Source organism: Balaenoptera musculus, chromosome 16 (assembly GCF_009873245.2).
Source record: "Balaenoptera musculus isolate JJ_BM4_2016_0621 chromosome 16, mBalMus1.pri.v3, whole genome shotgun sequence".
NCBI classification, from domain to species: Eukaryota; Metazoa; Chordata; class Mammalia; order Artiodactyla; family Balaenopteridae; genus Balaenoptera; species Balaenoptera musculus.
The window spans coordinates 78,743,380-78,769,146 of record NC_045800.1 but is presented as its reverse complement, the minus strand read 5'-3'; the positions used below and the strand labels follow the sequence as shown (position 1 = coordinate 78,769,146).

Sequence of the window (25,767 nt, the reverse complement as noted above, 5' to 3'; positions counted from 1 at the left end):
GCTGAGTGCCTGACCCACGTGTTCCAGATGAGTCAACAGGGTTGAACCTCTTGGTTCAGCCCTCATTCCGTAAACAAGGGCCCTTTTCATGGTCCGTTTAGTGCCATGTTTTTCACATTTTTGAGCTTTTTCTTGGTGATTGATTTCTCTATTTAAATGGCCCCCATGCATCGTGCTGAAGTGTTGTCTAGTGTTCCTATGTGCAAGAAGGCTGTTATATGCCTTATGGAGAAAATATGTGTGTTAGATGAACTTTGTTTAGACACGAGTTGTGGTGCTGTTGGCTGTGAGCTCAGTGGTAGGCAATCAACAATATATACTAAACAATATGTCTTTAAATGGAAACACATATAAAACAGGGTTATGTGTTGATCAGTGATGATAATTTTGGGACCAGAGGTTCACGAACCTAACCCTGCATTTCCCATGGGAGCAGTGTTTTTTTTCCCCAATTTGCAGTGTTTGCAGTGACTTCATAGAACATAACTATCACAAATAATGAGAATTAACTGTATAAACAGTATAGTTTTGCCTATTTTTGAGCTTTAAGATTCTAATGCCTTTTTTCCTCACCCAGTCTCATTTTAACGATTCACCTGTGTTGTTGTAGCTGTACTTTGTTCATTTTAATTAATGTATAATATTCCATCATATACCTGTTTCATAATTAACTGTTCTGCTGTTGATAGACATTTGGTTTTTTGTGGGTTTTTGTTTTTTTTTTAAATGTTTTATTTTTGGCTGCGTTGGGTCTTCGTTGCTGCCTGCGGGTTTTTCTCTAGTTGCGGAGAGCAGGGGCTACTCTTCCTTGCAGTGTGCGGGCTTCTCATTGCGGTGGCTTCTCTTGTTGCGGAGCACGGGATCTAGGCACGCAGGCTTCAGTAGTTGCAGCGCATGGGCTCAGTAGTTGTGGCTCACGGGCTCTAGAGCGCAGGCTCAGTAGTTGTCGCGCACGGGCTTAGTTGCTCCGCGGCACGCGGGATCTTCCCGGACCAGGACTTGAACCCTTGCCCCCTGCATTGGCAGGTGGGTTCTTAACCACTTCCCCATCAGGGAAGTCCCTAGACATTTGGTTTGTTTACAATTTGGGTATGTTATGAGCAAGGCTGCCATGAGCGTTCTTGTATATATCTCTTGTATATATCTCTTGCATGAGCTTCCCTATAAAATATACCCAGAAGTGGAAGGGTTGGGTCACAGTAGCAGACAGTGACCAGCTGTCTCCCAAAATGCTTGAGCAAGTTTGTACTTTAACCAACAGTAAGTAAGAGTTCCTGTTGTTCCACATGCATACTAATGCTTGATATGTCATAAGGTGTGGTGGGAACCTCAATTTCCTTTTGCCCTTTTAAAATTAGTCAAGTTTATAGTGAACCTGGGAGTTTGTTCATTTAGGCAATGGAAGCCTTCTAGTAGCTTGTGCCTTCCGTGAATGACCAACTACTCTCTGTCTCTCTGTTTGTTCTCTCTGTCTGTCTCTCTCTCTCTGTTATCTGTCTCTGTTTCTTTCTTTTTCTGTTATTCAGCAAAGTTTTTTTTCTTTTTAGCTGCGCGGTGCGGCATGTGGGATCTTAGTTCCCTGACCAGGGATCGAACCCATGCCCCCTGCAGTGGAAGCGCAGAGTCTTAACCACTGGACCACCAGGGAAGTCCCTCTCCAGCAAATATTTTATGGCATACTCACCATGTATTGTGGCCCTATCATGGTCCCTGCAGAAGTATACAGAGATAAAGCAGAATTTTTTATTTTCCCTTAGGGAGATTAGAGTCTAGTAGGAAAAACTATGAAGCACTGCCTTTGTGATGTCCTGATATGCAAGTTGTGGTCTACGTCTAGCTAAAAGAAGCTCTGAAATACTTTGAACTCTATATGTTTGGTTTTTTTTTTTTACTTTCCACTGTTATAAATAAAGCTTAAGGGATGTGATTGCTGCTTTTGGCAAAGTAGGGAAATCTTTTCACATTTTAAAATTTTTTTCAGGAAACGTTACCTGGAGCCAAAGTAAGTGGAGGTCTTTCCAACTTGTCCTTTTCATTCCGAGGAATGGAAGCCATTCGAGAAGCAATGCATGGGGTTTTCCTTTACCATGCAATCAAGGTATAGTGGAACACCTGTTTACCCTTTGACACCAGCTTTTACTTAGGGCAGGGGTTTGCAGACTTCGGCCCACAAACTAACTCTGCTCTGCTTTATTCAGAGAGTTCTGTGAATACAGTTTTATTAGAACAGAGTCACACACTCTCACTCGTATCCTGTCTATGGATGCTTTTATGCTACAGCAGCAGAGCTGAGTGGTTGCGACAGAAGCTGTGGCCTACAGTATTTTCTATCTGGTTCTTCACAGAAAGAGTCGCTGACTCCGATTTAGAGTATCCCTAGAAATCCTCATTTTTCTTTTTATTGCCCTTAGTTTGGTATGGACATGGGGATAGTGAATGCTGGAAGCCTTCCTGTGTATGATGACATCCACAAGGAACTTCTCCAGCTCTGTGAGGACCTCATCTGGAACAGAGACCCTGAGGCCACTGAGAAGCTCTTACACTACGCCCAGGTAGGGAGAGGTGTTCCGATGGATGGCTTTTCCTATCTTTGAATCTTTCATTCACTTAGTGTTATTAGACCTTCATTGTAGAATAGAAGCAAGGATCCAGCCGTGTCTTTGAATCATTGAAGGTTTCTACAGAGAGTTCTAGAGAAGGTGTTTTCATTAGGGCAAGGAAGGAGAAGCAGGCCTTACCCATCTGCTTCAGTATTCTTAATTTATATTTCTTTAAGTTTATTTTAAAATGTAAAATTAATTTTTCTCATACCAAAGTAACACATATTAACTCTAGAAAATGTACAAAATACAGGTAAGCAAAAGAAGAAAATAAAAATTACTCATAATCCTACTACCCATTTTTAACCTCTGTTGAGATTTTGTTACAACCTTCTAGTCATGGTTTTGGTTTTTTTCAATACGAATATGTGCTAATAGGCGTGTCCACACACACACACACACACACACACACACACACACATTTTTTATAAAAATGTTAACTATATTCTCAATGCTTTTTTGATAACCTGTTTGTTTAGCAGTATACTGGGAACATCTTTCCATTTTATTGGATATTTTTCTACCTCATAATGTAAATTGGCTACTTTGGACATTTTGTTATAGCTTTATATTTGTATTTATACCTGTTTATATTAGGATCTAGTCCAGTTGTGGCACAGTTCTACAGTTCAGGGCTTGAGGTCTGTACACACTTGATCTATAGACATGAGAATAATTTTAGTTAATCCAAAAATCAGTTCCTTGTTTCCATTTATTATGTGTTCGGCAGTCCTAGGTGTATTAAGTATCTATTATGGGTGCTGCTTCCTAGAACTCAGTTTAAGGAAAGATGAGATCTTTACCTCAAGAAAACTTACTTTTTAATTTATTTCAGAAAGTGATAGCAAGGGAAGACATTTTTCTCACAAAGCACGTTGGGAAAGTGGTAGAATGCTTTTGTGTGTGTTGCCACCTGTGTTAATGTTTTCCATGTTAAAATCTGAATTCATCTCTGGCAGAACTCCTAACTTTTCCTCTTCCTTCAAAGAGTACTGAAATGTTCTAGAAGAAGGACAATTTAGGATTAACTGCATCCTTGATTTATTAGCCTCACGGGAGACAAGATTTAGATTTCTGAAACCGCTCATGTTAGCCTTAGGTTCATTCAGCAAAGCTGAGTGGAGTTCAGACTCAGTGCCAGTGAGCACATGACCCTCCTCTCAGTTCCTTGGGACATTTCTGATTTCTCATGTGGACCCAGGACGGAATGTCTTGACTGTTGCAAATATAATCAAGTTCTGCATCACAGCTCATTACATAAGAAACAGTGCCTAGCTTTCCTTCACTATTTCCATGATTGTTTCTACTCAGGTAGACAAAGTGCTTAGCCCAAGACGTGAGTGTGAAACACTATTCAGTTTTTGTCTTAGCCTGCCTTCCACTTAGCGGGGGATCCTGCATGAATCACTGACTAAAACAGGGTTCTGCTGAAGGCCAGAAGGGCATCATAGCTTCTATATCAGGAAGTTATACTAGAGCGTTCTTAATTAACCCATAAAGTGATGTGCTGTTTCATCTTCTTCACTGTTCAGATGAGACAGCTCTTGCTTAGGAAAGGTAGGGCTCCATAAGCCTATTCTCATGTACGGTTTTGCTGGTTTTGTATTTTATATCAGTCATTCTTTTCGGTCTTTGTTCACTTTCAGTATTTGCTTACAAGTTTTTGTTTCTCTATATCTTGCTGAGCTACCAAGAGGTTTTGCCCCTGGGGCACAGCTGAAGATTAAGGGGGAAATCTTCATCACAATTGCAAGGGTTCAGGCTTCCGTGGTGGCGCAGTGGTTAAGAATCCGCCTGCCAAGTCAGGGGACACGGGTTTGAGCCCTGGTCCGGGAAGATCCCACATGTCGCGGAGCAACTAAGCCTGTGTGCCACAGCTACTGAGCCTGCGCTCTAGAGCCTGCGAGCCACAACTACTGAGCCTGCTCACCTAGAGCCCATGCTCCACAACGAGAGAAGCCACTGCAATGAGAAGCCCATGCACCGCAACGAAGAGAGCCCCCGCCTGCCGTAACTAGAGAAAGCCCGCACGCAGCAACGAAGACCCAATGCAGCCAAAAATAAATTAATTAAGAAAAAAAAAATTGCAAGGGTTCAACAATCCATCGTATAAACAAGTGCCTCCCTCTTCATGTAAGCACAAGGACTTATCACAAGCCATTGACCCCTCTGTCAAGTAGGCTGTCTACATTCAAGGTGACTTCTGTTACCAGTAAGGAATTAATAACCAAAACAGGTATGCTTTCATCACTGCCAGGAGTCGTCAGCTCTGTAGCCATTCCTCAGGATACACCGAGTGCAAAGGGAGCGTGAAAAGCAGGAATATTATGAGACAAATAAGGGTTGAGGAATTATTTTCTATATAAGAGAATGATTATTTCTTTTTCTTATGAAACGATGAACTCCGCACCCAAGTTTCATCTGATAGATTATTCAATATTATTATTAAAAAGGGTGGAAAGAGTCCTGTCTCTGATCTTCCTAAACTCTCTAATGGGCTTTATTGAAAAATAATTCCCCTGATTTGGTGCAGGCTGACCTGTGGCGAGTAAGTTCCATGTGTCATGAGACCATGCAATTCCCGTGGAGTTTGTTTATTAGGCAGTACTCTTTGGGCATGAACGGGGAGGATCTCTGCTCTGGGTGAGATGGCTCTTGAATGGCCATCCATTGTGAGAATACACAGGTCCCCAACTTACGATGGTGCGAAAGCAGTAAGCACTCAGTAGAAACCATACTTTGAATTTTTGAATTTTGGTCTTTTCCCAGGCGAGCGATATGCAGTACCATCCTCTCTCCTGATGCTGGGCAGCGGCGGCAAATCACAGCTCCCCGTCAGCCCACCATCACGAGGGGAACAACCACTACACTTACAACCACTCTGGACCGACACAGCCGTTCTGTTTTTCACTTCCAGGACAGTATTCAATAAATTACATGAGCTATTCAACACTTTATTATAAAATAAGCTTTGTGTTAGATGATTTTGCCCATCTATAGTTTAATGTGAGTGTTCCTGAGCATGTTTAGGGTGGGCTAGGCTAAGCTATGATGTTCAAGGTTAGGTATGTAATTGTGTTTTCGACTTACTGTATTTTCAATTTATGATGGGTTTATCGGACGAAGTATTCTTGATACTTTTCTGGAAAAAGGGCCATCTGTTCCTTGATCCGGACTTGGTGCTTCTGAGTGCCAGTGGGCACTCACGCTCCCCTTTGGTTTCTTCTTGAGGAGTTTCCTCCTTTGATGCTGATCCAGTTTAATATCAAAACCAAAACACATGTCCCCACGAGGACCCTGTGAAGCGGGAGCTGCTCTCGAGCAGTAGATGCAGTTGAAGGAGTAGCCAATGGACCTGGCAGTTGAGTGGCCACTCTGCTTGGAAGCTTTCTGTTTTGATGAGCTTCCTCGGTGTGTCTGGTGCCTGGCTGACTTAGTGTGTGAAACTGCAGCAACTTGTGTTTAGATCATGGAGAGTGTCCTACCGAGTAACTAGTTGGAAAGCAGATGGGCACAGCCTGCCAGGTCGTACTTCTGAAATAGCTGCTCTTAAATGGTACCATTTAAAATATTGATTTTCTGAAGCATGTTTATCATTTATGAGGTGGGGTAGTGAAATCCCTGACACTGTAGTGAAATCCTCACTGGCCTTCACTGCATCCTCGTTTCCCGCTGTTCATAATCACACACGTATCGACCCTTCCCCGCCCCTTCTGTGCAGAGCACTGGTGTTTTTCTGTGAACACACCACGTCTTTTTTCCAAGAGTGTTTGGAACACTCTGCCCTGTTTTTACTTATCAGACTCCATCCCGCAGGCAGGAATTGCCTGATTGTGTGGCTAATAGAACAAATGGTGTTTACATGTATCAGGTGATGTGAATGTGAGCTTTAGAAGGACTCTTTCTTGTTTTTTCCTTTTCTTTTCTTTTCTTTTTTTTTTTTTTTTTTGTGGTGTCACACAGCTCTAGTTTCATATTTTCTCTTAAATAAAGGTCAGAGTACATAGTCCATGAATTTTGGAATTTTTAGTCTTTTTAATTGAGGTATAATTAACCTGTAACATTAGTTTCAGGTGTGCAGCGTAATGATTTGATATCAGCATCTACTGTGAAATGATCATCACAGTAAGTTTAGTTAACATTCATCACCACATTTTTTTTTTTTTTAGATTCCAAATATAAGTGAGATCATACAGTATTTGTCTTTCTCTGTCTGACTTATTTCACTTAGCATGATGCCCTCAAGGTCCATCCATGCTGTTTCAAATGGCAGGATTTCCTCTTTTTTATGTCCAAATAATATTCCATTGTATATATATACACCACACTTTCTATATCCACTCATTCACTGATGAACACTTAGGTGGTTTTCACATCTTGGCTATTGTAAATAATGCTGATACATATATATATATATTTTTTTCTTTTTCTTTTTTTTTTTTTTTAATGGCCATCTTTAAGGTTTTTCAGCATGCAAGAGAGGCATTGGTCTCTCGACATGTGACAAAGCCCTGCGTCATTCAGTTACCCCAGACCTCAACCCTGGAGCTCCCTCCAGGCCCTTCCTTCTTTCCTACCACACTGTCCATTACTTGATGCCTTTATGTTTGTCCTTTCCTCCTCTTCCTGTTCCTTCTGCTGTAGTTCAGGCCTTCATCATGGACTGTTAAAATATTCTCCCCCTTCTAGGTTTCTCTTAAAAATACTACTTTGATGGGAATTCCCTGGCGGTCCAGTTGTTAGGACTCGGTGCTTTCACTGCCAAGGGCCCAGGTTCAATCCCTGGGTGGGGAACTAAGATCCACAAGCCATGTGGCCAAAAGAAGAAAAATTACTACTTTGAATGTTACTCTGCAGCTTCAGAACTTTGTATTGTATCATTCCCCCACCTCCACCCCTACCACCACTGCCTGGAAGGTTAAGTCCAAACTCCAGAGCATGGATTTCTGGCACTCTGTGACTTGGCCTCTACTATCCTGCCCAAACATTGCTCTGGAAAATCCGTTCTTGTTCAGGATTAAATCATTCAGCTAATATTTACCCAACTCTTGTTTTGTGCTTTGTGCTTTCTGTACTTAGAGGATCTAAGCAGTAAGAGAGACGTGCCCCTACAGAGCCTGCAGCTCAGTGAGACATGCAGAAGTGTGTAGAGGCAGTTGTCATCGAGTGTGGTGGGTAGGTGCTGTGCCAGGGCACGTATAGGATGCTCTAGACTGCTTGGGAAGGACACTGAACCCAAAGGTAGAGGTGGTCAGGGAAAGCCTCCCAGAAATGCTGGGTCAGGTGAGACCTGAAAGCTCAATAGGAGTTAGCCAGGCTAAGGTTTGGGGTTGGACTGTACTGGTATTCCCTGCCAGAGGAGGAGTATTTGCATCTAGCTGGGGCCTGGCATCTGGTAGGTGCTGTATAAATGTCAGATGAACGGAAGTGAAGGCCGGGGGGCGGTGAAAGAGATGATGGAGAGTGTAAGGAATTGAAACGTCCAAGACAGCTGAGCTCCTCAGGAGTGGCAGAAGGTGAAGCTGGGAGGAAGTGAGGTCAGGGCATTGTATGGCGTGGAGAGGAGTCGGTACCGTATCTGGAGAGAAATAGGGAGCTTACAGTGAGTTTTTTCCCATGGGCGCAGTTTGATCAGGTTTGCATTTTGGAAAGGCCCCTCTGGCTACAGGGTGGAAGATGCATTGGAGACCAGGGTGATCCTGGCCTGTGGAGACCAGTTAGCTGCTTGCAGTATGAAAGTGGAAGCGGGGTAGAGAAAAATTGAGACGACGTAATCATTAGGACTAGGCGATTGATTGAATGTGAGGAATGGATGGAGAGTCAAGAGTGATACTTAGGTCTATGGTTTGGGCAACTAGTGCCATCAGTCGAGATGGAGGAAACAGCATGCCATTCACCTTCCATACCATGATCATTGTGCTTTTGTCCCTTTGCTGAATCTGTCAGCTTCTTCGAGGTCTCTCTTCACCACTCCAGTTTGCGATGATCCGCAAAATTTCTAGCCTCGTCTGTGTCATCTCCTCATTCAGCCCTTGGCACGTGCTTTCTCTTTAGCTTACCTCTCTTTGTGTATTTCCACCTCCCTTATGATACGGCACAGTCCCCGAGAGCACAGTCTGTGTCTTGTGTGCCCACCTCCGGGATGATTTCTGGCTTAGCTTCATTACAGCCTCTCTGCACATATCTGTGGGTAGTGATGGTCCTTGTTGAGAACTTTAAAAGCTCATCAGATATGAGGTTTAGCTAGCTTCTCTTACTGTCCTGGAAATCTTTGGTTCTAAGATGCTATCTTTTAGGAAAAAAGGAAAGAAAAAAAATGGAGCCTCTGTCTCTCTACTAAGCATTCAAATCCTAGTGGTGATCATTTTGTGATTATAGGAATATTGAAACACTATGCTGTGCGCCAGGAACTAACATAGTGTTGTAGGTCGATTATGCTTTAAAAACAAACAAACGCGTAGAAAAAGAGATCAGATTTGTGATTACTAGAGGCAGGGATGGTGGGAGGGAGAATAGGATAAAAGCAGTCAAAAGATACAGACTTCCTTGTAAGATAAGTAAGTACTAGGGGTGTAATGTACAACACGATAAATATAATTAATGCTGCTGTATACTATATATGAAAGTTGTTAAGAGAATAACTCCTGAGAGTTCTCATCACAAGAAAAAATGTCTTTTTCTTTTTCTTTTATTTTGTATCTATATGAGATGATGGATGGTCACTAAACTTACTGTGGTAAACATTTCATGATGTATGTAAGTCAACTCATTATGCTGTATACCTTAAACTTGCACAATGCTGTATGTCAATTCTATTTTAATAAAACTGGAAGGAAAACATTTTTTTAAAAATAAAAGTTCAAATCCTAAAAGACTTCTCTCTTTCCGTCTCTCCTTACCTCAAACATTTACCGAGATCTTAATTCACGCTGGATACTCTACTAGGGCCTTGAAATGTAAAAGAAGAATAAGGCATAGTTTTTTTCTGCCAATTAGCTGAGTAAGTGACCTGTTGTATCATCTCTCTGTCCAAATTTCAATCCAGACTCAGGGCAAGGGAGGGAAGAAAGTCATCCAGACCGATGAGTGGAGGAATGGCCCCATCGAAGAACGCCTTGCATACGCTCTTGTGAAGGTGAGTGTGGGCTGGAGGCTGGGGCTCGTCCTGGGGGCTGATGATGTGGCTGGAGGGGAGGTGCTGCAGCAGCTGACAAGGAAGTTTCCCTGGACCACCCTGGGTGGTTTTGCCCTCCACGCCCCGCCCCACCACCTCCAGCACCTTTGGTAGTATCTAGACATACTTTTGGTTGTCCCAACTGGGGGTGGAAGCTTTTACTGGCATCCAGTGGCCAGGGATGCTGCTGAACTGACCATCCTACAATGCACAGGATAGGCCTGCACCACAGAGAATTATTCAGTCCAAACTGTCAGAAATGCCGAGGTTGAGAAATGCTGTCCGAGACCAAGTTGCTGTCGTTTGGTCAACAAGCGAATCCTGGCTCTTCTGCTATAATTGGAATTTTAGGCCAGATAAATAATCTCTTGGCTTCAGTTTTCTCATTTCTGAGTCTGGAAAATTTCAGAGTTTTTTTTTTTTTTTAATTTATTTATTTGTTTTGGCTGTGTTGGGTCCTTTGTTGCTGCGTGCGGGCTTTCTGTAGTTGCGGCGAGCGGGGGCTACTCTTGGTTGCGGTGCGCGGGCTTCTCATTGCGGTGGCTTCTCGTTGCGTAGCACGGGCTCTAGGCGCGCGGGCTTCAGTAGTTGTGACACGCGGGCTTCAGTAGTTGTGGCATGCGGGCTTCAGTAGTGTGGCACGTGGGCTCAGTAGTTGTGGCTCACGGGCTCTAGAGCGCGGGCTCAGTAGTTACGGCGCATGGGCTTAGTTGCTTTGCGGCATGTGGGATCTTCCCGGACCAGGGCTTGAACCCATGTCCCCTGCATTGGCAGGCGGATTCTTAACCACTGCGCCACCAGGGAAGCCCCAGAGTTCTTTTTTTGCCTCTAGGATTTAACTTTTAATTTCTTGGACCTTTTGAGATTCACCTACTTCAGGTTGTGGAACTAGTCAGCCACCTCTAAGGATCCTTGAACTGGGGATGCTGGAGGATTAGGGCCTGAGCAGTGAAGGCAGGACAAGTCAGTAGAAGCTTCATGGACTGAACTTCGTCTAAGTGTCCTGCCCATTGTCATTCCTCCCCCCACCCAGCCCTGTAACATTACAGTGAGAAAACATACTGTTTTCACAGGAGATATTTGTTAATATATAACCTGTTAAACCACTAGGAAAAAAAGTGTATTTTATTATGAATTTGAAGTTCACTTATTAGTACTCCTTCTGTCACTAATTTTTCACTTTTACTCAATATTTACTTTATATCAATAAAGACAGCTAAGCACTTTACACTGGTTATCTCGTTTAATCCTCAGAATAACCACATGAGGTTGGTACTGTGTGATATATTAATCAAGGAAACTGAGGCTTAATGAATTATCTAAAGCAGTGATAGGAGCCAGGGTTTGAACCCATGCAGTCTGATTCCAAAACCCATAATCTTAAGTATTTCCATGATTTATTCTTTGTTGGCTATTTGAACTTAAGCCAATTTTTTCTGTGATATTTTTCCTATTTTTTTTTGTGTGTGTGTAGGGCATTGAAAAATACATTATTGAGGATACTGAGGAAGCCAGATTAAACCAGGAAAAATATCCCCGACCTCTGAATATCATTGAAGGGCCACTGATGAATGGCATGAAAATTGTTGGTGATCTTTTTGGAGCTGGAAAAATGTTTCTACCTCAGGTTGGCAAATGGCGGTGGGGGGGGGGGAAATTTTCCCAATTGAAAGAAAAAGCCTTTATCTTTTAATGCGTAGTAAGTTTGGGTATATTTCTCAGGTTTTAATTTTGACAAGAGCTCAGGGGCATTGAGATGTGATTCTGGTCATTCTTTCTCTAAATTCATTTTTAGGAGTAGTCTGGAAAAGTCCATCTAGGCTGGTGTGGAGGTTAGAGGTCATCTGGATATTCCCAGCATTCTAGTCTTCATGTTCTGGGCTTCTGTATCACTTCTTACCCTAACACCTGTCTCTCCTCCACCCCCAAATTAAAATAAAACCCAAGTTATACAGAGTGCATTAAGTCAGATAGAGAAAAACAAATACCGTATATTAATGCATGTATGTGGAACCTAGAAAAATGGTACAGATGAACCGGTTTGCAAGGCAGAAATAGAGATACAGATGTAGAGAACAAACGTGTGGACACCAAGGGGGGAAAGTGGCGGGTTGGTGGTGGTGGTGGTGTGATGAGTTGGGAGATTGGGATTGACATGTATACACTAATATGTATAAAATGGATAAGTAATGAGAACCTGCTGTATAAAAATTAATTAAATTAAAAAAAAAACCCCAAGATGAATGTAAAATTATCATATTAAGGTTTGATTTGACCAGCCAGTGCTCATCCTTAAGGATGAATATTTTGAAAAGGTCATTACCATTTTAAATAGTGATATACATTAATGATATATTTCAAGTAAACCCAGTACTCTTACTCTTATTTTGACTTACAGCAGCTACTGACCACATCAGTTAACAAGTCTTGTTGAACCTTCTGGGTTCAGGTCTGTGAGGCATACAAAAAATGAAAAGTCCCTGTTCTTTTTTTTTTTTTTTCTTACTTAACTTTTTAAAAAATTTAAAGTATAGTTGATTTTTTAAAAACTCATTCTACATTTAATTATTCATTGCCCATTTCCCCTGTCTCCTTCATAGCATTCAATAGCTTTATTGTTTTATAATTAATATACAATAAACTGCACGTATTTAAAGGATGCAGTTTGATAAGCTTTAACATGTCTGCACCTGTGAAACCATAACCACACTCAAAATAAGGAGCATTCAGTTGTCCTGTCTTAGTCTCCCCCCGTCTGGGGCAGTTCCGCAGTCTTTATTTTTCATGATGTTGACTTATTATTTCAACTTTTTATTTTCAAGTTAACTTTAGACTTACAGACAAGTTGCAGATGTAGTTTAAAGTGTCCATGTATCCCTCACTCAACTTCTTCCCCTAATGTTAACATTTTCACTTGATCATAGTACAGCTATCAGAACCAGGAAATTAACATTGGTATAGTACTGTTAACGAAAGACCTTATTCAAATTTCACCAGTGTTTCCGCTGCTGTTCTCTTTGTGTTCCACAACCCCACATTGCTTTTATCCTGCCTTTTCTAACAGTTCCTGAGTCTTTCCTTGTGACCTTGACTTTTGAAGAGTATAGTACAGTTTGATAATGGTAGCCTGTCCCTCAGTTTGAATTTGTCTGATGTTTTCTCATTTTTGGCAAGAATAACACAGTATAATGCTGTGCCCTTCTCGGTGGATCATATCAGGAGGCCCATCATGTTGCTGTGTCTCATTACTGGTGAGGTTAACTTTGATCATTTGGTTAATGGTGCCTGCTATGTTTCTCCACTGTAAATTGACTTGTGGGGAGAAACTTTGAGACTATGCAAATATCCTGTTTCTCATCCTACTTCTACTGATGAATTTTAGCATACGTTGATGAATTTTATAAAAGGCCCTGTTCTTTTTTGTCTATTTAATAAATTTGACATGTTTTGTAAATTTAAAGTACACAGTGATACATTTATATATTGTAATATAATTGCCATTGAAGTAATTTTTATCACACTGTATCATTATAGTACAATATTATTGTCTATATTCATTATACTGTGTTAGATCTCTATGACTTATTTACTTGTTACAAGTTTGTACCCTTAAATACCATCAGTCTTATCTTCCCATCCCCTATCCTTTGGTAACCACCATTTTACTCTCTGTTTTGTTTTGTGTTTTCTTTCCTGTTTGCCTTTTTCAGGTTCCACATGTAAGTGATATCATACAGTACTTATCTATCTCTATCTGATTTATCTTGCTTAGTATAATGTACTCGAGGTCCATCTATGTTTTTTGCACATGGCAGGATATCCTCTTTTATCATGGCTGAATAATATTCCATTGTATATATGTACCACATCTTTTTTATCCATTCATCTGTTGATGGGTGTTTGGGTTGTTTCCATATCTTGGCTACTATAAATCATGCTGTGATAAACATGGATGTGCAAATATCTTATCGAAATCCTGATTTCATATCCTTTGGGTTTACACCCAAAAGTGGAATTGCTGGATCGTGTGGTAGATCTATTTTTAATTTTTTAAAGAACCTCCATATTGTTTTCCATATAGTTGGACTAATTTACATTCCCACCAGCAGTGCATAAGAGTTCCCTTTTCACCACACCCTCACCAGCACCTGTTGTTTCTTATCTTGGTGATGGCCATTCTAACAGGTGTGAGGGGATAGCTCAGTGTGGTTTTGATTAGCATTTCCCTGATGATTAGTGGTGTTGAGCATCTTTTCATGTGCCTACTGGCCATTTTGATATCTTCTTTGGAAAAATGTCTTTTTAGTTCTTCTGCCCACTTTTTAATCGGAGTATTTGGTTTTTTGTTATGAAGTTGTGTTAGTTCTTTATATATTTTGGATATTAATCGCTTATCCAATATATGTTTGCAAAATTCTTCTCCAATTCTGTAAGCTTTAAAAGGTCCTTTTTTGCATAAGCCTTAATTGTAAGTGAATTGGAACACTGGGGATTGAGAAGAGAAGGCTGACAAGGGGCTCTGGGAGGAGAAGCTTGACACCTGAAGGATGTATAGAACATGGAGATGTGATGGAGGGCCTTCCAGGCAGAGAAAAAATAATGTGCAGAAGTTCAGAGGACAGAAACTGCAACATTTGGTTTCCAGCCTTGTTTTCCTTCTGCTCTACCTCATTCATTGACTTTCCTCACGGGGATCTCCTTCCTTACCCCACCCACTGTCATAAGTGGACTCCAGGGTGGCTGACCTGAGGACAAAGCATGCATAGTAATTTGTGCTAAAATTTCCCAAGTGGCCAGTAGCAATCATCCAGGTGTTCTGGTAAATATGCCTGACTGTGTATTTACCCCAGGTTATAAAGTCAGCTCGGGTCATGAAGAAGGCCGTGGGTCACCTTATTCCCTTCATGGAAAAAGAGAGAGAAGAAACCAAAGTGCTTACTGGCACGATAGAAGACAAGGTGAGTCATTTTGTCCGAGCCTGTGGGCCCTGTGGGGATCGGCTCTGCACACTCTTACTGGGGTGTGGGTAGGGACCTAAGCCATCAGGCTTGGCTGTGTTTGTCATTGAAGATGAAAGGGAGAAATGATCCAGCTCTTTTACCAAATACCAGAATACCCTGGGATTTTTCCCATAAATGTGGCTTCATGAAATTTTTAATAGGAACATAATTTTTCAAACAAAGCCCATGATTTCAAGACAAAAGCAGTTTGTTCATTCATCTACTGACTATTTACAAAGCTCCTACTACGTGCCTGGTACTGTGCTCGACACTGTAGCTAAAAAAGATTGGTCCCTACCCTTGAGATGCTGTTTAGTTTTGGAAAACCTCTTAACCTCTTAACTGAATATTTCCTGTGTGCTGGTCATGTTCTTGTCACCACTTCTGGATTCAGTTCCATTCTTGCTGGCTCTACCACCACAGTAAATCATTAAGCCTTTGACCTTGTTTAGCCCCGTGTGAAGCTCAGGCAGCTTTGGCCCCTAGGATTCTGAATTCTAAAATCGATCTGAGTTTGTGAATGGCTCTTGCATAGTGTTTATAAAAATCCTATTTGCCTTGTGTGCCTTTGTCTTTTCTTTTTCTCTTTTCTTCTTTTCTTCTTGTCTCCCTTCCTTCCTTCCTTCCTTCCTCCCTCCCTCCCTCCCTCCCTTCCTTTTTCTGAGGGAAGGAATGCTGACAGTATAGAGCAACAGTGTTGAAACCCCCCTGCACTGGGCTGTTGTGGTCCTTCCCATTCTGACAGGGCGGGTGCAATTCACCAGCTCCTTCCTCTCCCTTTACTGCTAACAGCAAACGTTTATCAGACAGGTTTTGGGGGTTAAGGATATGATCTTCAGCAATGGGACTGTTTTGTATTTGAACTTAAACTGTCCTTTGAGGTGATGGAATGCATGATCTTGGTTGAAGCCCCCTGAGCTAACCAGCTGGGCGGGCCTCCTCCGAGCTGCTGAGGCTTACAGCCTTCTTCTCACACAGCACGGGACTTGGCTTCTGGGTCCATCTTTTTTTTTTTGGCCATGCCACGCAGCATGTGGGATCCTAGTTCCCCGACCAGGGATCAAACCCACACCCACTGCATTGGAAGCCTGGAGTCCTAACCACTGGACCACCAGGGAAGTCCCCCGGGTCCATCTTTGAGGTTGCCTTGGTTGTATTGAATTGCTTTCTGTGCCGACACCTGTCTGGCTTTAGAGAACTGGGTGATCTGCTCTGAAGTGACCACAGCGATGCTTAGCTGCTTGGCTTCCTCTCCAGGACCCTTACCAAGGTACCATTGTGCTGGCTACCGTTAAAGGCGACGTGCACGACATTGGCAAGAACATAGTTGGAGTAGTCCTTGGCTGCAATAATTTCAGGTGAGTTAAGACCCGTCATTTTCACCCCCTTTCTTATTTAAAATAAAAGCATTAACAGGGTAATTCTTTACTGGGTGCGAAGGGCGTGGTAGGGCAGTAGATGTTAGAGGTTATTTTTAATTTCTTTTTCTTCACTGTGTTTTCAAATTTTCTACATTGAACATATCTTTTCAAATGAAGGAAGTTAGTAATTATTTAATGTTGTATGTTCAGTAAGGACAAAAAGAATGGAAAAAACTATTCAAGCAGGGTCAAAACAACAAGAGGCTTCTGGGGATTTGACCTCCAGCCAGAGGCTGGAACATCGGGTCCCACCCCATGGCCCATGACATTGAGCATATTTCCCTTTTCCTCTCAATGAACTGCCAGATTTTTAGAGCCAAGATCTTGTTAAGACCTTGGCTAAATGGAGTTTTATAAGAAGGCTTTGACTGTACCGTTCTTTTTGCTTTGCTTGGAACAGAACCAGGCATGCCTCCTGGTGTTGATGAAGCTAGTTTTTGAATGTTGTATACAAGTGAAATCCCTTTCTTATATCTTTCATTATAGTTGAATGGTTAGTCAGCGCAAATTTATTTCTATGTGAGAGCTCATGACCCACAGTAAGAGCATGTTTTGCTCAGATTTCAACATATTCTTTGTAATGAAAAGCCTAATATAACTAATGTCTTCTCTGGTCCATGTCCAACCAACAGTCTCTTTGAGTCATGGACTTCTTTCCAATGTGCGTTTTTCTCTATAGAGAAGAGAGACTTGACTGCAGCTACAGCCAGGCCCCCTTGGAGTTGTCTTTGCCCACTGTCAGATAATAATTACCCTCTAAGCCCCCTGCCTACTCTCAAAATGTTTATCCATGTCTGCGTTCATTCAAGGCTAATTAAATGCAGCTAAGGACCACTCAGAAAGGCTGGAGATGGAGGAGCAGTGTCAGGGCGGCACCTTCTTCCCTCTGACTGTCTTCACAGGCACTTCCCGTTTGGCTGCCTGTTCACTGTCAAAGACTTAGCATTCTCTCCTGGTCCTGGAAATGAGCAATATTGTTCTTGGAATATATTAATTTTTTTTAAGATAAAAATACTGGAGATACAGTGGAGGTTCTTATAATGAGATTTTACCTATAGGATAAGTATTTGGACGAGGAATAAGTATTTGGATGAGGTATTTGCTTCCTAAAATCTCTGACATTTCTTCTGTTGTCTCATCTTTTCAAACCCTATGTTGTTGGTTTCTATTTGCATTCATCATAATTAGTTCAAATTCAGTTACGCTGATAAATGTTTATAGATCTACTACATACCATGCATTGTATCAGAGACACCAAAGTGATTTAGTTGACTTTTCTCCATTCAAGAACTTTACTGTTTATCAGGCTAAAAAGCCAGGAACATATTCAGTGGTGATAGTGGGACAAGAACTATTGAAAAGGCAATTTGTAGGCAAACTCTCTACAGCAATTCTTGAGATATCATTGTCATGTGTTTATCATTTTTTATTACGAAAAATGGACAAGTAGCTGAGAGAATCATACCAGGAATGTTTTTTCCTCCCGTTAAAACATTTTAAGGGACTTCCCTGGTGGCGCAGTGGTTAAGAATCTGCCTGCCAATGCAGGGGACACGGGTTTGATCCCTGCTCCGGGAAGATCCCACATGCCGCGGAGCAACTAAGACCGTGCGCCACAACTACTGAACCTGTGCTCTAGAGCTGGCGAGCCACAACTGCTGAAACCCACACGCCTAGAGCCCGTGCTCCGCAACAAGAGAAGCCACCGCAATGAGAACCCTGCTCACCGCAACAAAGAGTAGCCCCCCGCTCACCGCACCTAGAGAAAGCCCGCGTGCAGCAACCAAGACCCAAAGGAGTCAAAAAAAAAAAGGCCAGGGAAAACTGTGGCATTTCTCCAGGGTGTTACTGGAGCCCATTGTCAACAGTGAAGGCGGCTTATTAAACCTGAGGCTTTCCTGCAGCATACCCAGTTCCTCTGGCTTGTGCACTGGGGGCCACTTATCTGGAGTAACTGGAGAAACATCTTCTGATGAAATTTTATTCTTTTTGCAAAAAAAAAAATAAGTTAATGTGCAAACTTTTTCTATCAGGTCAAACACCCCTTTGGGTCTTATGTCTTATAACACATAGACTCTTGGCACTGATGGGTTTAATGTTATGATGTCAGCTAGTAGACAGGTGCCCCTGATAGCTGCTTTATGTAGTTAAATGTATGCTTTTGCTCGGTATCCATGTTCCAGCTGATGCCTGGGTGAATCACCCAGCTAGTGAGTGAGTCTAGCAAACCATCCAGTACCAGATATTAATGCAACTTTCTCATTCCTGGTACTTTGTCGTTGATGCAGTAAATCTCATGAAAAGACGTGTTCTTTGTGGGGGAAAAAAGAAGTAAAGAGGACTGAAAGTGACAGTTCTGTCTAGACAGAAAACACATTTTTTATGGGGATGATGCAATAGAAATTGCACATTTGAGAATTTAAATAGATCTGGGGATGTGTCCACCAAGAGTTTACTAATACCTAACATTTGTTTTCTGCTTCACAATTTATATAGTGCTTTTATGTAACTGATTTTTCTTTTTCTTTTTTTTTTGGTATTCTTTTCCTGATTCCTTCCTTCCTTCCTCCCTCCCTCCCTCCTTCTCCTTCTTTCTTTTTGTTCATTCTTTCTTTTTATGGTTTTGATCCTGCTTTGCCTGCCTCAATTATTGTATTTCTCATTTTACACAGCTAGCAAGTGGCAGGCTGTACTCAGGGCTTCTGAATCCAAAAGTCGGGATTCTGTGTTATGTCAGTTTAGCTTCCAGTATTTATTCCAGTTATAAACAACTTTAACTGTAATGTATAATATTAATATTGTAGTTAAATTCCTCTGAAGAAATAATTTAGAATATTTAAAAACAATTTTGATCAGATATTTGATTACATGAAAGTTGATTTTAGATATACTCTTTAATAATAATTATATAAAAAGACAAATGTGGACTTTTCCCATTTAACAGATAATGCACACTGTTTAACTGGGTAAGAAAAAGTAGGATATAGTAACAGAAATGTTAAAATTAGATATACATCTAGCACTTTAAAAAATATGTATCTGATGAAACAGATAATGAGGCATATTTTCATTTTAACCAGTGGTTCTTAATATAATTGTCTAGTATGGGTAAATAATACGCAATATATGGCTAAGAAGGGGACACTTTGAAACTGTATAATGTTAGAGCTTTCAGCTGAGTGAGGAAAACGACTGTATCTAAGTCAAGGGCGCACTAGAGACTTCTCCTAGCACCTCAACATGCTCTCTTTATAATTATTTGGAGGCTTTCAACTGTGTGTGTGTGTGTCTGTCTGTGTCTGTCTGTCGTTTTCCAGCTTAATTGAGATATAATTGACATATAACATTGTTTAAGGTGTAAAACGTGTTGATTTGATACACTTATATATTGCAGTATGATCACCACCATAGTGTTAACTAACACCTCCATCACATCACATAATTAACATTTCTTGTTTGTGGTGAGCACATTAAGATCTATTTTCTAAACACTCTCAAGTATATCATACAGTATTGTTAACTCCATTCACAGTTCTGTGCATTATATCCCTAGAACTTATTCATCATCCAACTGGAAGTTTGTACCCTTGACCAGCATCTCCCCATTTCCCCACCCCTCAGCCCCTGGTAACACTGGTCCTACTCTCTGTTTCTATGAGTTCAGCTTTTATAGATTCCCCCTGTAAGCATATCATACAGTATTTGTCTCTCTCTGACTTATTTCACTTAGCATAATGCCCTCATGGTCCATCCATGTCATAATGGCAGGATTTCCTTCTTTCTTATGGCTTCTTATGGTTCCATCATATGCATGTATCACTCCTGCTTTATCCATTTATCTGTTCTTAACCACAGCTTGGAAACCTTAGTTGGGGCTGCAGACTGGTACGGTACTCCCATCTAGTGGCGGTACATGTGAATTGCAGGATCAGAAGAAGCTGCCACCTTTAACTTCATTTCACATGACAGCAAATATGAGGCACCCTAAGTGGATGCAGATGCAAAGCTAGCTTTATATTCCATTTTAATTCCTTCTGGAGATTAAAAGGGGCTTTATATATTACAATATTTATTTTCTAAATTGTATGAATTCTTAAATAGTATTGGATGCCTTTGCTAAGGCATTTAGTGCAGCTTACATTTTTTTCTGTATTAGAAACCCAGATTAAATGCTTGCATTTACAGCTCTGTTATAAGCACTTTAGAAAGATGATTATAAAATACAAAACTTTCCATAACATCATTTTTATTTTCTTTAATCTCTCATGTGGCAAAATATAAGAATGTGTATAAGAGGCCTACAGACACGGGGTATAGCTCAGAGTGCAGAAGGGAAACCAAGGGAAAGCCAAGGGAGGTGGAGAGCTATTTGGGGGACGCAGGGAGTTGTAGTAAAGGGGAGAGAAAATGGGAGGAGATGGTGGGAAGAATGGCAGCCGCCACGGAAGGCAGGGATGGGATTGACCCAGGCTTCAGATCCTTTCCTTCAGCCAGGGTTCCCCAGGGCCAGTTGTTTGTGATTCTGGACCTTCATAGTACTAGTTTCTGCCTGGGTGGCCCTCTGTTTTCCTTCATCCAGCTAATACCTACATATTTTTTCAAAATGCAGCTGGAATCACCCTCCTGGGGTGCTTCTAGTTGTTACCGAGATTAGATGGTCTCCCACAGCACACTGTAAATGCCTCCTCAGTGGCACTTGTCACACCATATTCTAATTCAGAATATGAATTAGAATTCATATTCTAATGAACTCACATGTGCTCAGAAACTGATTTCTCAACTCACACATGCTCAGAAACTGATCCCCTTCTTCTGGGGTGGGGCTGGGGACAACCCCAGGCCTAGATTAGCTGTCCCTGGTGGTGAGCAGCCTCCTTCCTGTATCCCAGTGCCATAAATACTACTTTCTATGCGTGGAAAACGTTGGGAAGTGCTCCTCTAAACAGTGATGTATTTGACTGTCTCCCAGCAAGACCTCTTAAGGCAGCCTAATATGTTGGAAGTTGAACTTGTACCCCAGACCCCTGGCTCACTGTTTCCAGACCTCTTATTAGCCGCCTGACTGCCGGTTGTCACTCTCTTGCTGATTTCTCCTTCTCTGTGCAACCCTTGAACAGGGGAGTGCTCTGAGGCTCAGCCCTGGGACCTCTTCTCTGTCTGTCCTCACTACCTAGGTTAGTGCTTCTCGGACTGTAATGTGCCTTCTGACCACCTGGGATCTTGATAAAAGTCAGATCGGGTTAAAGTGGGTCTGGTCAGAGAGTCTTAGATCATCTCATTCAGTCTCATGACTTTTTTTTTCTTGCTCCTCTCCCCTTTCATCTCCCCTCCCCTTCCCCTCCTCTCTCTCCGCCTTCCCTCCCCCCTTTCTCCCCACCCTCCACCCGCTTTTGGCAATTTATTTTTCTACATCTTTTACACACAGTCTGAGGACTTTTTAACACCATCTAGTATGCTGTCAAGTCCCAAGTTTTATCCCCAGCATGGATCTGTCACCTGGACTTCAGGCTTACCTATCCAGACGACTACCTAAGGGCTCCATTTGGATAGCTAAAGAAACAATATTTTGAAAATCGAACTAATCGCTGCCACTAAGATGCCCTCTACGGGGCTTCCCTGGTGGTGCAGTGGTTAAGAATCCGCCTGCCAGTGCAGGGGACACAGGTCCAGGAAGATCCCACATTCCGCGGAGCAACTAAGCCTGCGCTCTAGAGCCCGCGAACCACAACTACTGAGCCCGCTTGCCACAACTACTGAAGCCCGTGCGCCTAGAGCCCGTGCTCTGCAACAAGAGAAGCCACTGCAATGAGAAGCCCACGCACCACAACAAAGAGTAGCCCCCGCTCGCCGCACCTAGAGAAAGCCCAGACTCAACAACGAAGACCCAACGCGGCCAAAAATAAAAAATAAATAAATAATAAAAATTAAAAAGAGAAAAAAAGATGCCCTCTTCTCCCTCTCTGACCTTACTCCCTACAGCGTTCTCCTTCCTCCATTTCTTTCCGGCCACGAGGTCTCCTTACTTTTCCTCAAACAAAAGCAAGCATCACACGATGTTCCTGAACGATACAGTGCCTAAAACAAGAAAAAGAATTGAGAGGAAGATGATTCTTGCCATCATACTGATGATTTTTAATTGAATTTTTAAAATATATGCAATGCTGAAAGCAGTCAGCTTTGAAATACATGCCTCTTTGTCTTGATATAAAAGCAATATGCTATTTTACTTAGTTTTATAGGCTGTATTTAGTCACAGTTTAACAAATACAGTTGCCAGACTGAGTGCAATGTACTAAAAAAAAAAACAAAAAACGGTTCCACCTCACCCCTGTTATAACCTGCAGTGCCCCATCATCAACACCTACAGCATTTGTTCTCTACCGGCTTAGTGCTAACAGACCTGAATAGAGTTAGCATTGATTTGAAATTGTGTACTTACTGAGGATTCCATATGTGCTAGTTTATTATTTTTTTTAATTTAAGTAATATGGCAACAAGCTAAAAAATCTAACAGTATGAAAAGCTATATAGTGAGAAGCAGGGCTCCTTCCTGCCCCTGGTGTCCAACTACACCCACCTGTTAGCAGCTGACATGATGTCAGGTAGTAGTTCTTAAGCATTGATTTTTTTTTTTAATTTAAAATTATTTTGCCTATTTAGTTATAAGAATTGTTGACATTAGGAAGCAAGTGAAAACGCATACTGTAATTTTTTAAACATCTCTAAAACAAATACTTATGATCAAATTAAATTGTCAAAATGACTGACATTCTGTGTACTCTCTAAATCTAGAATAGAAGAGTAGTTTATAGAACATCTTCCAGGGCAGAAGTCCCATTTTCTCCGAGTTCCAGAAAGCGGTCTCCTCCCTCAGTTACAATTCCTTGGTGTTACTCTGTCCTCTGAGCGTAACAGGCTCCAGGCTTCCTCTGCCCAGTTGCGTCCCCCTTCTCGTGTGCCGGCCCAGGGTCAGCTCTTCCTTTGAGTCTCACTCCATCTCTCGTGGTTACCTGCTCTCTGATTCAGTCTCCCTCTCCCTCGACTTAAGTCACCAGATTCCTTCTCGTCATCTTTACATGTGCAGGAACTGACCTCTTCTTGCTTATCCTCCTTGTTGGCTTCCATGTAGGGTATACTGTTCAGTGGATATTTATTGAGTGAACTTACCCAGCATCTTTATTGGCCTACATGGCTAAGAAGATGGATTTTGGTGTCAGATCCTGGTTCAAACCTCAGCTCTGCTACTGACTAGTTGTTTGGACAAGATGCTTAACTTCTGGGCCCACACTTCTCTGGGCCCTTCTTCATTAAAATGTAAAAATCATGTTTTCAAGAATTTTAAAAAAAGAGAGAGAGTATTAATTGGTAAAACCTGCCTCAAAATCGAGTTTAAAATATGAATCAAGCAAGTATCGTAAAAATATTTATATTCTTTAACGCAATAATGCCATTTGTAATAATCCATCCAGTGTATATATTTGGATAAATGCATGAAGTAAAATATGAAACAAACCACAGAAAATGGGCCTTATGGTAGTGCTTCCATGTAGAGTTCCTGTGAGGGTTAAACAGGATTGTTTATACAGAAGGCTTAGCATAGTGGAAACAACCCAGGTGTCCGTTGACAGATGGATGAATAAACACCATGTGGCACATTCATACAATGGAATATTATTCAGCCTTAAAAAGGAATGAAGTTCTGACACAGGCTACAACGTGGAGCAACCTTGAAGTCATTATGCTAAGTGATATAAGCCAGACACAAAAGGACAAATAATGTATGATTCCACTTGTATAAATATCCAGACTAGGCAAATTCATAGAGACAGAAAGTAGAGTAGAGGTTACCAGGGGTTGGGGCGGGCCGGTCGGGGATTGTTGCTGAGGGATTACAGAGTTTCTTTTGGGGCGATGAAAGAGTTTTGAAAATAAATGCTGGTGATGATTGCTTAACATTGCGACTGACTGATTAGTGATGCTGAATTGTACTTAGGTTAAAATGGCAAATTATGTGTTATATATATTTTACCAGCGCTTAGGAAATAATAGTGTCCTCTACCAAAAATTATTGAATTGTCTACTTTAAATAGGTGGATTAGATGCTCTGTGGATTAAGTCGGCAAAGGTGTTTAAAAAAGCTCAGCATAGTCCCTGACCCATGGTCAGTTCCTAATAAATGGCAGTCGTCGTTGAGTTGGTGGTTGATATTTAGTGAGCTTTTCAGTGTGATTCCAGTTTACGTTAGAGCAGTATTTAATGGCTAAATAAAAATGTTCGTTTAGCTTTTTCGCCAGTGGGTTCTCATTAATTTTCTCACATCTCATTTCTGTGCCCTAGAGTTATTGACTTAGGAGTCATGACTCCATGTGACAAGATACTGAAAGCTGCTCTCGACCACAAAGCAGGTACTGTGCAGCCGTGTTCCTGGGCATTTCAGTAAATATCATTTCCTCCCAATGTCTGTCTATCGGTGAATAGTCATGTCCCAGCCCATGTGGGATGGTGGGACATTCAGACATTCAAGTGCCAGCTCTGCCTGGGGTGCTGTCATTGCCGTTTATAATGGAGGTCGAGGGGGTGACTAGGTAACCGTGAAACTCCTTTCTAGCTATGAGGAAGGGGAATGGGGACAGGCTTCTTAAAAGAGAACAGTTTTATTAGATTTTTTTCCTCTGTGTGTAGTTGCTTTTATGTTTCTTCTGACACTGTGACATGTTGAGTCTGGGAAATCATGAACTAACAATTGCGTGGCTTCCCGAAACTGTGGCAAGCATATTATCGCAACTTGAAGTTGCAAATCATATTTACTCCTGAAAGCAAACAATACATTGAAAACCCCCAGTCAGAAAAGAAGCCTCAGAATTAGAAATTAGGAATTTATCTTCTGTCTTGTGGTCTTTATTACAAAGTTTTGAAAATGAGTCTTCATACTTTTCCTCTCATCCTCCTTCTCACTGTCCTTTTTTCTTTTCTTTTTTTTTTTTTCTTTCTTTTTTTAAATAATAGATATAATTGGCCTGTCAGGACTAATCACTCCTTCCCTGGATGAAATGATTTTCGTTGCTAAGGAAATGGAGAGATTAGCTATAAAGATTCCATTGTTGATTGGAGGAGCTACCACTTCGAGGTAAGTCATGCTAATGAGCTTTGTGCTTCCCTTAAATTCTCTTAAATGCCAGTGTTTATAAACAGTGATAAAACCTGACTTTTTTTCTTATGCATAGTGCATTGGCTTCTTATCATATAAATACACGAACTTTCCAGCCTTCACACCACGAGAGCCAGAATCATTTGGGGGCCTGCTGCAGGAAACTCCTCTGTCATCTACCCGCCTCTCCCTGTTTTTGGATTCCTTTGGCCTGCAGTCCTCTTTTCCTTCATCTTCTCACCTCCCAGTCAGTTCCTGAGACTTCTAACGAACACTTACCCTCTTGAAATCAAACTGAGTGGAGAAGCTGTGTTTTTTGGCACAAAAACACTGCTTGAACTTTAGCCCACTCTCTGTCTTGAAGCAGGTGTCTGACTGAATAATTACAGGTTCTCTTGAGGAAACTCCGACCTTGTAATAGTTG

At 41.6% G+C, this 25,767-nt stretch overlaps 1 protein-coding gene across 4 annotated transcripts in view; it reads left to right on the top strand.

The window, feature by feature from the left end:
• MTR (5-methyltetrahydrofolate-homocysteine methyltransferase) overlaps positions 1 to 25,767 on the top strand; it is a 123,908-nt gene that overhangs the window by 55,839 nt on the left and 42,302 nt on the right. For all 4 annotated transcript variants that reach the window (XR_005016783.1, XR_005016782.1, XM_036828220.1 and 1 more), the window contains 8 exons: positions 1,982 to 2,098; positions 2,412 to 2,552; positions 9,646 to 9,735; positions 11,249 to 11,401; positions 14,625 to 14,732; positions 16,032 to 16,132; positions 24,533 to 24,600; positions 25,202 to 25,322. Coding sequence is in view for 2 of the 4 variants with exons in the window: in XM_036828220.1 (XP_036684115.1) it covers positions 1,982 to 2,098; positions 2,412 to 2,552; positions 9,646 to 9,735; positions 11,249 to 11,401; positions 14,625 to 14,732; positions 16,032 to 16,132; positions 24,533 to 24,600; positions 25,202 to 25,322 (899 nt within the window). In the remaining 2 variants the exon portion in view is untranslated. The remainder of the gene's footprint in view (positions 1 to 1,981; positions 2,099 to 2,411; positions 2,553 to 9,645; positions 9,736 to 11,248; positions 11,402 to 14,624; positions 14,733 to 16,031; positions 16,133 to 24,532; positions 24,601 to 25,201; positions 25,323 to 25,767) is intronic.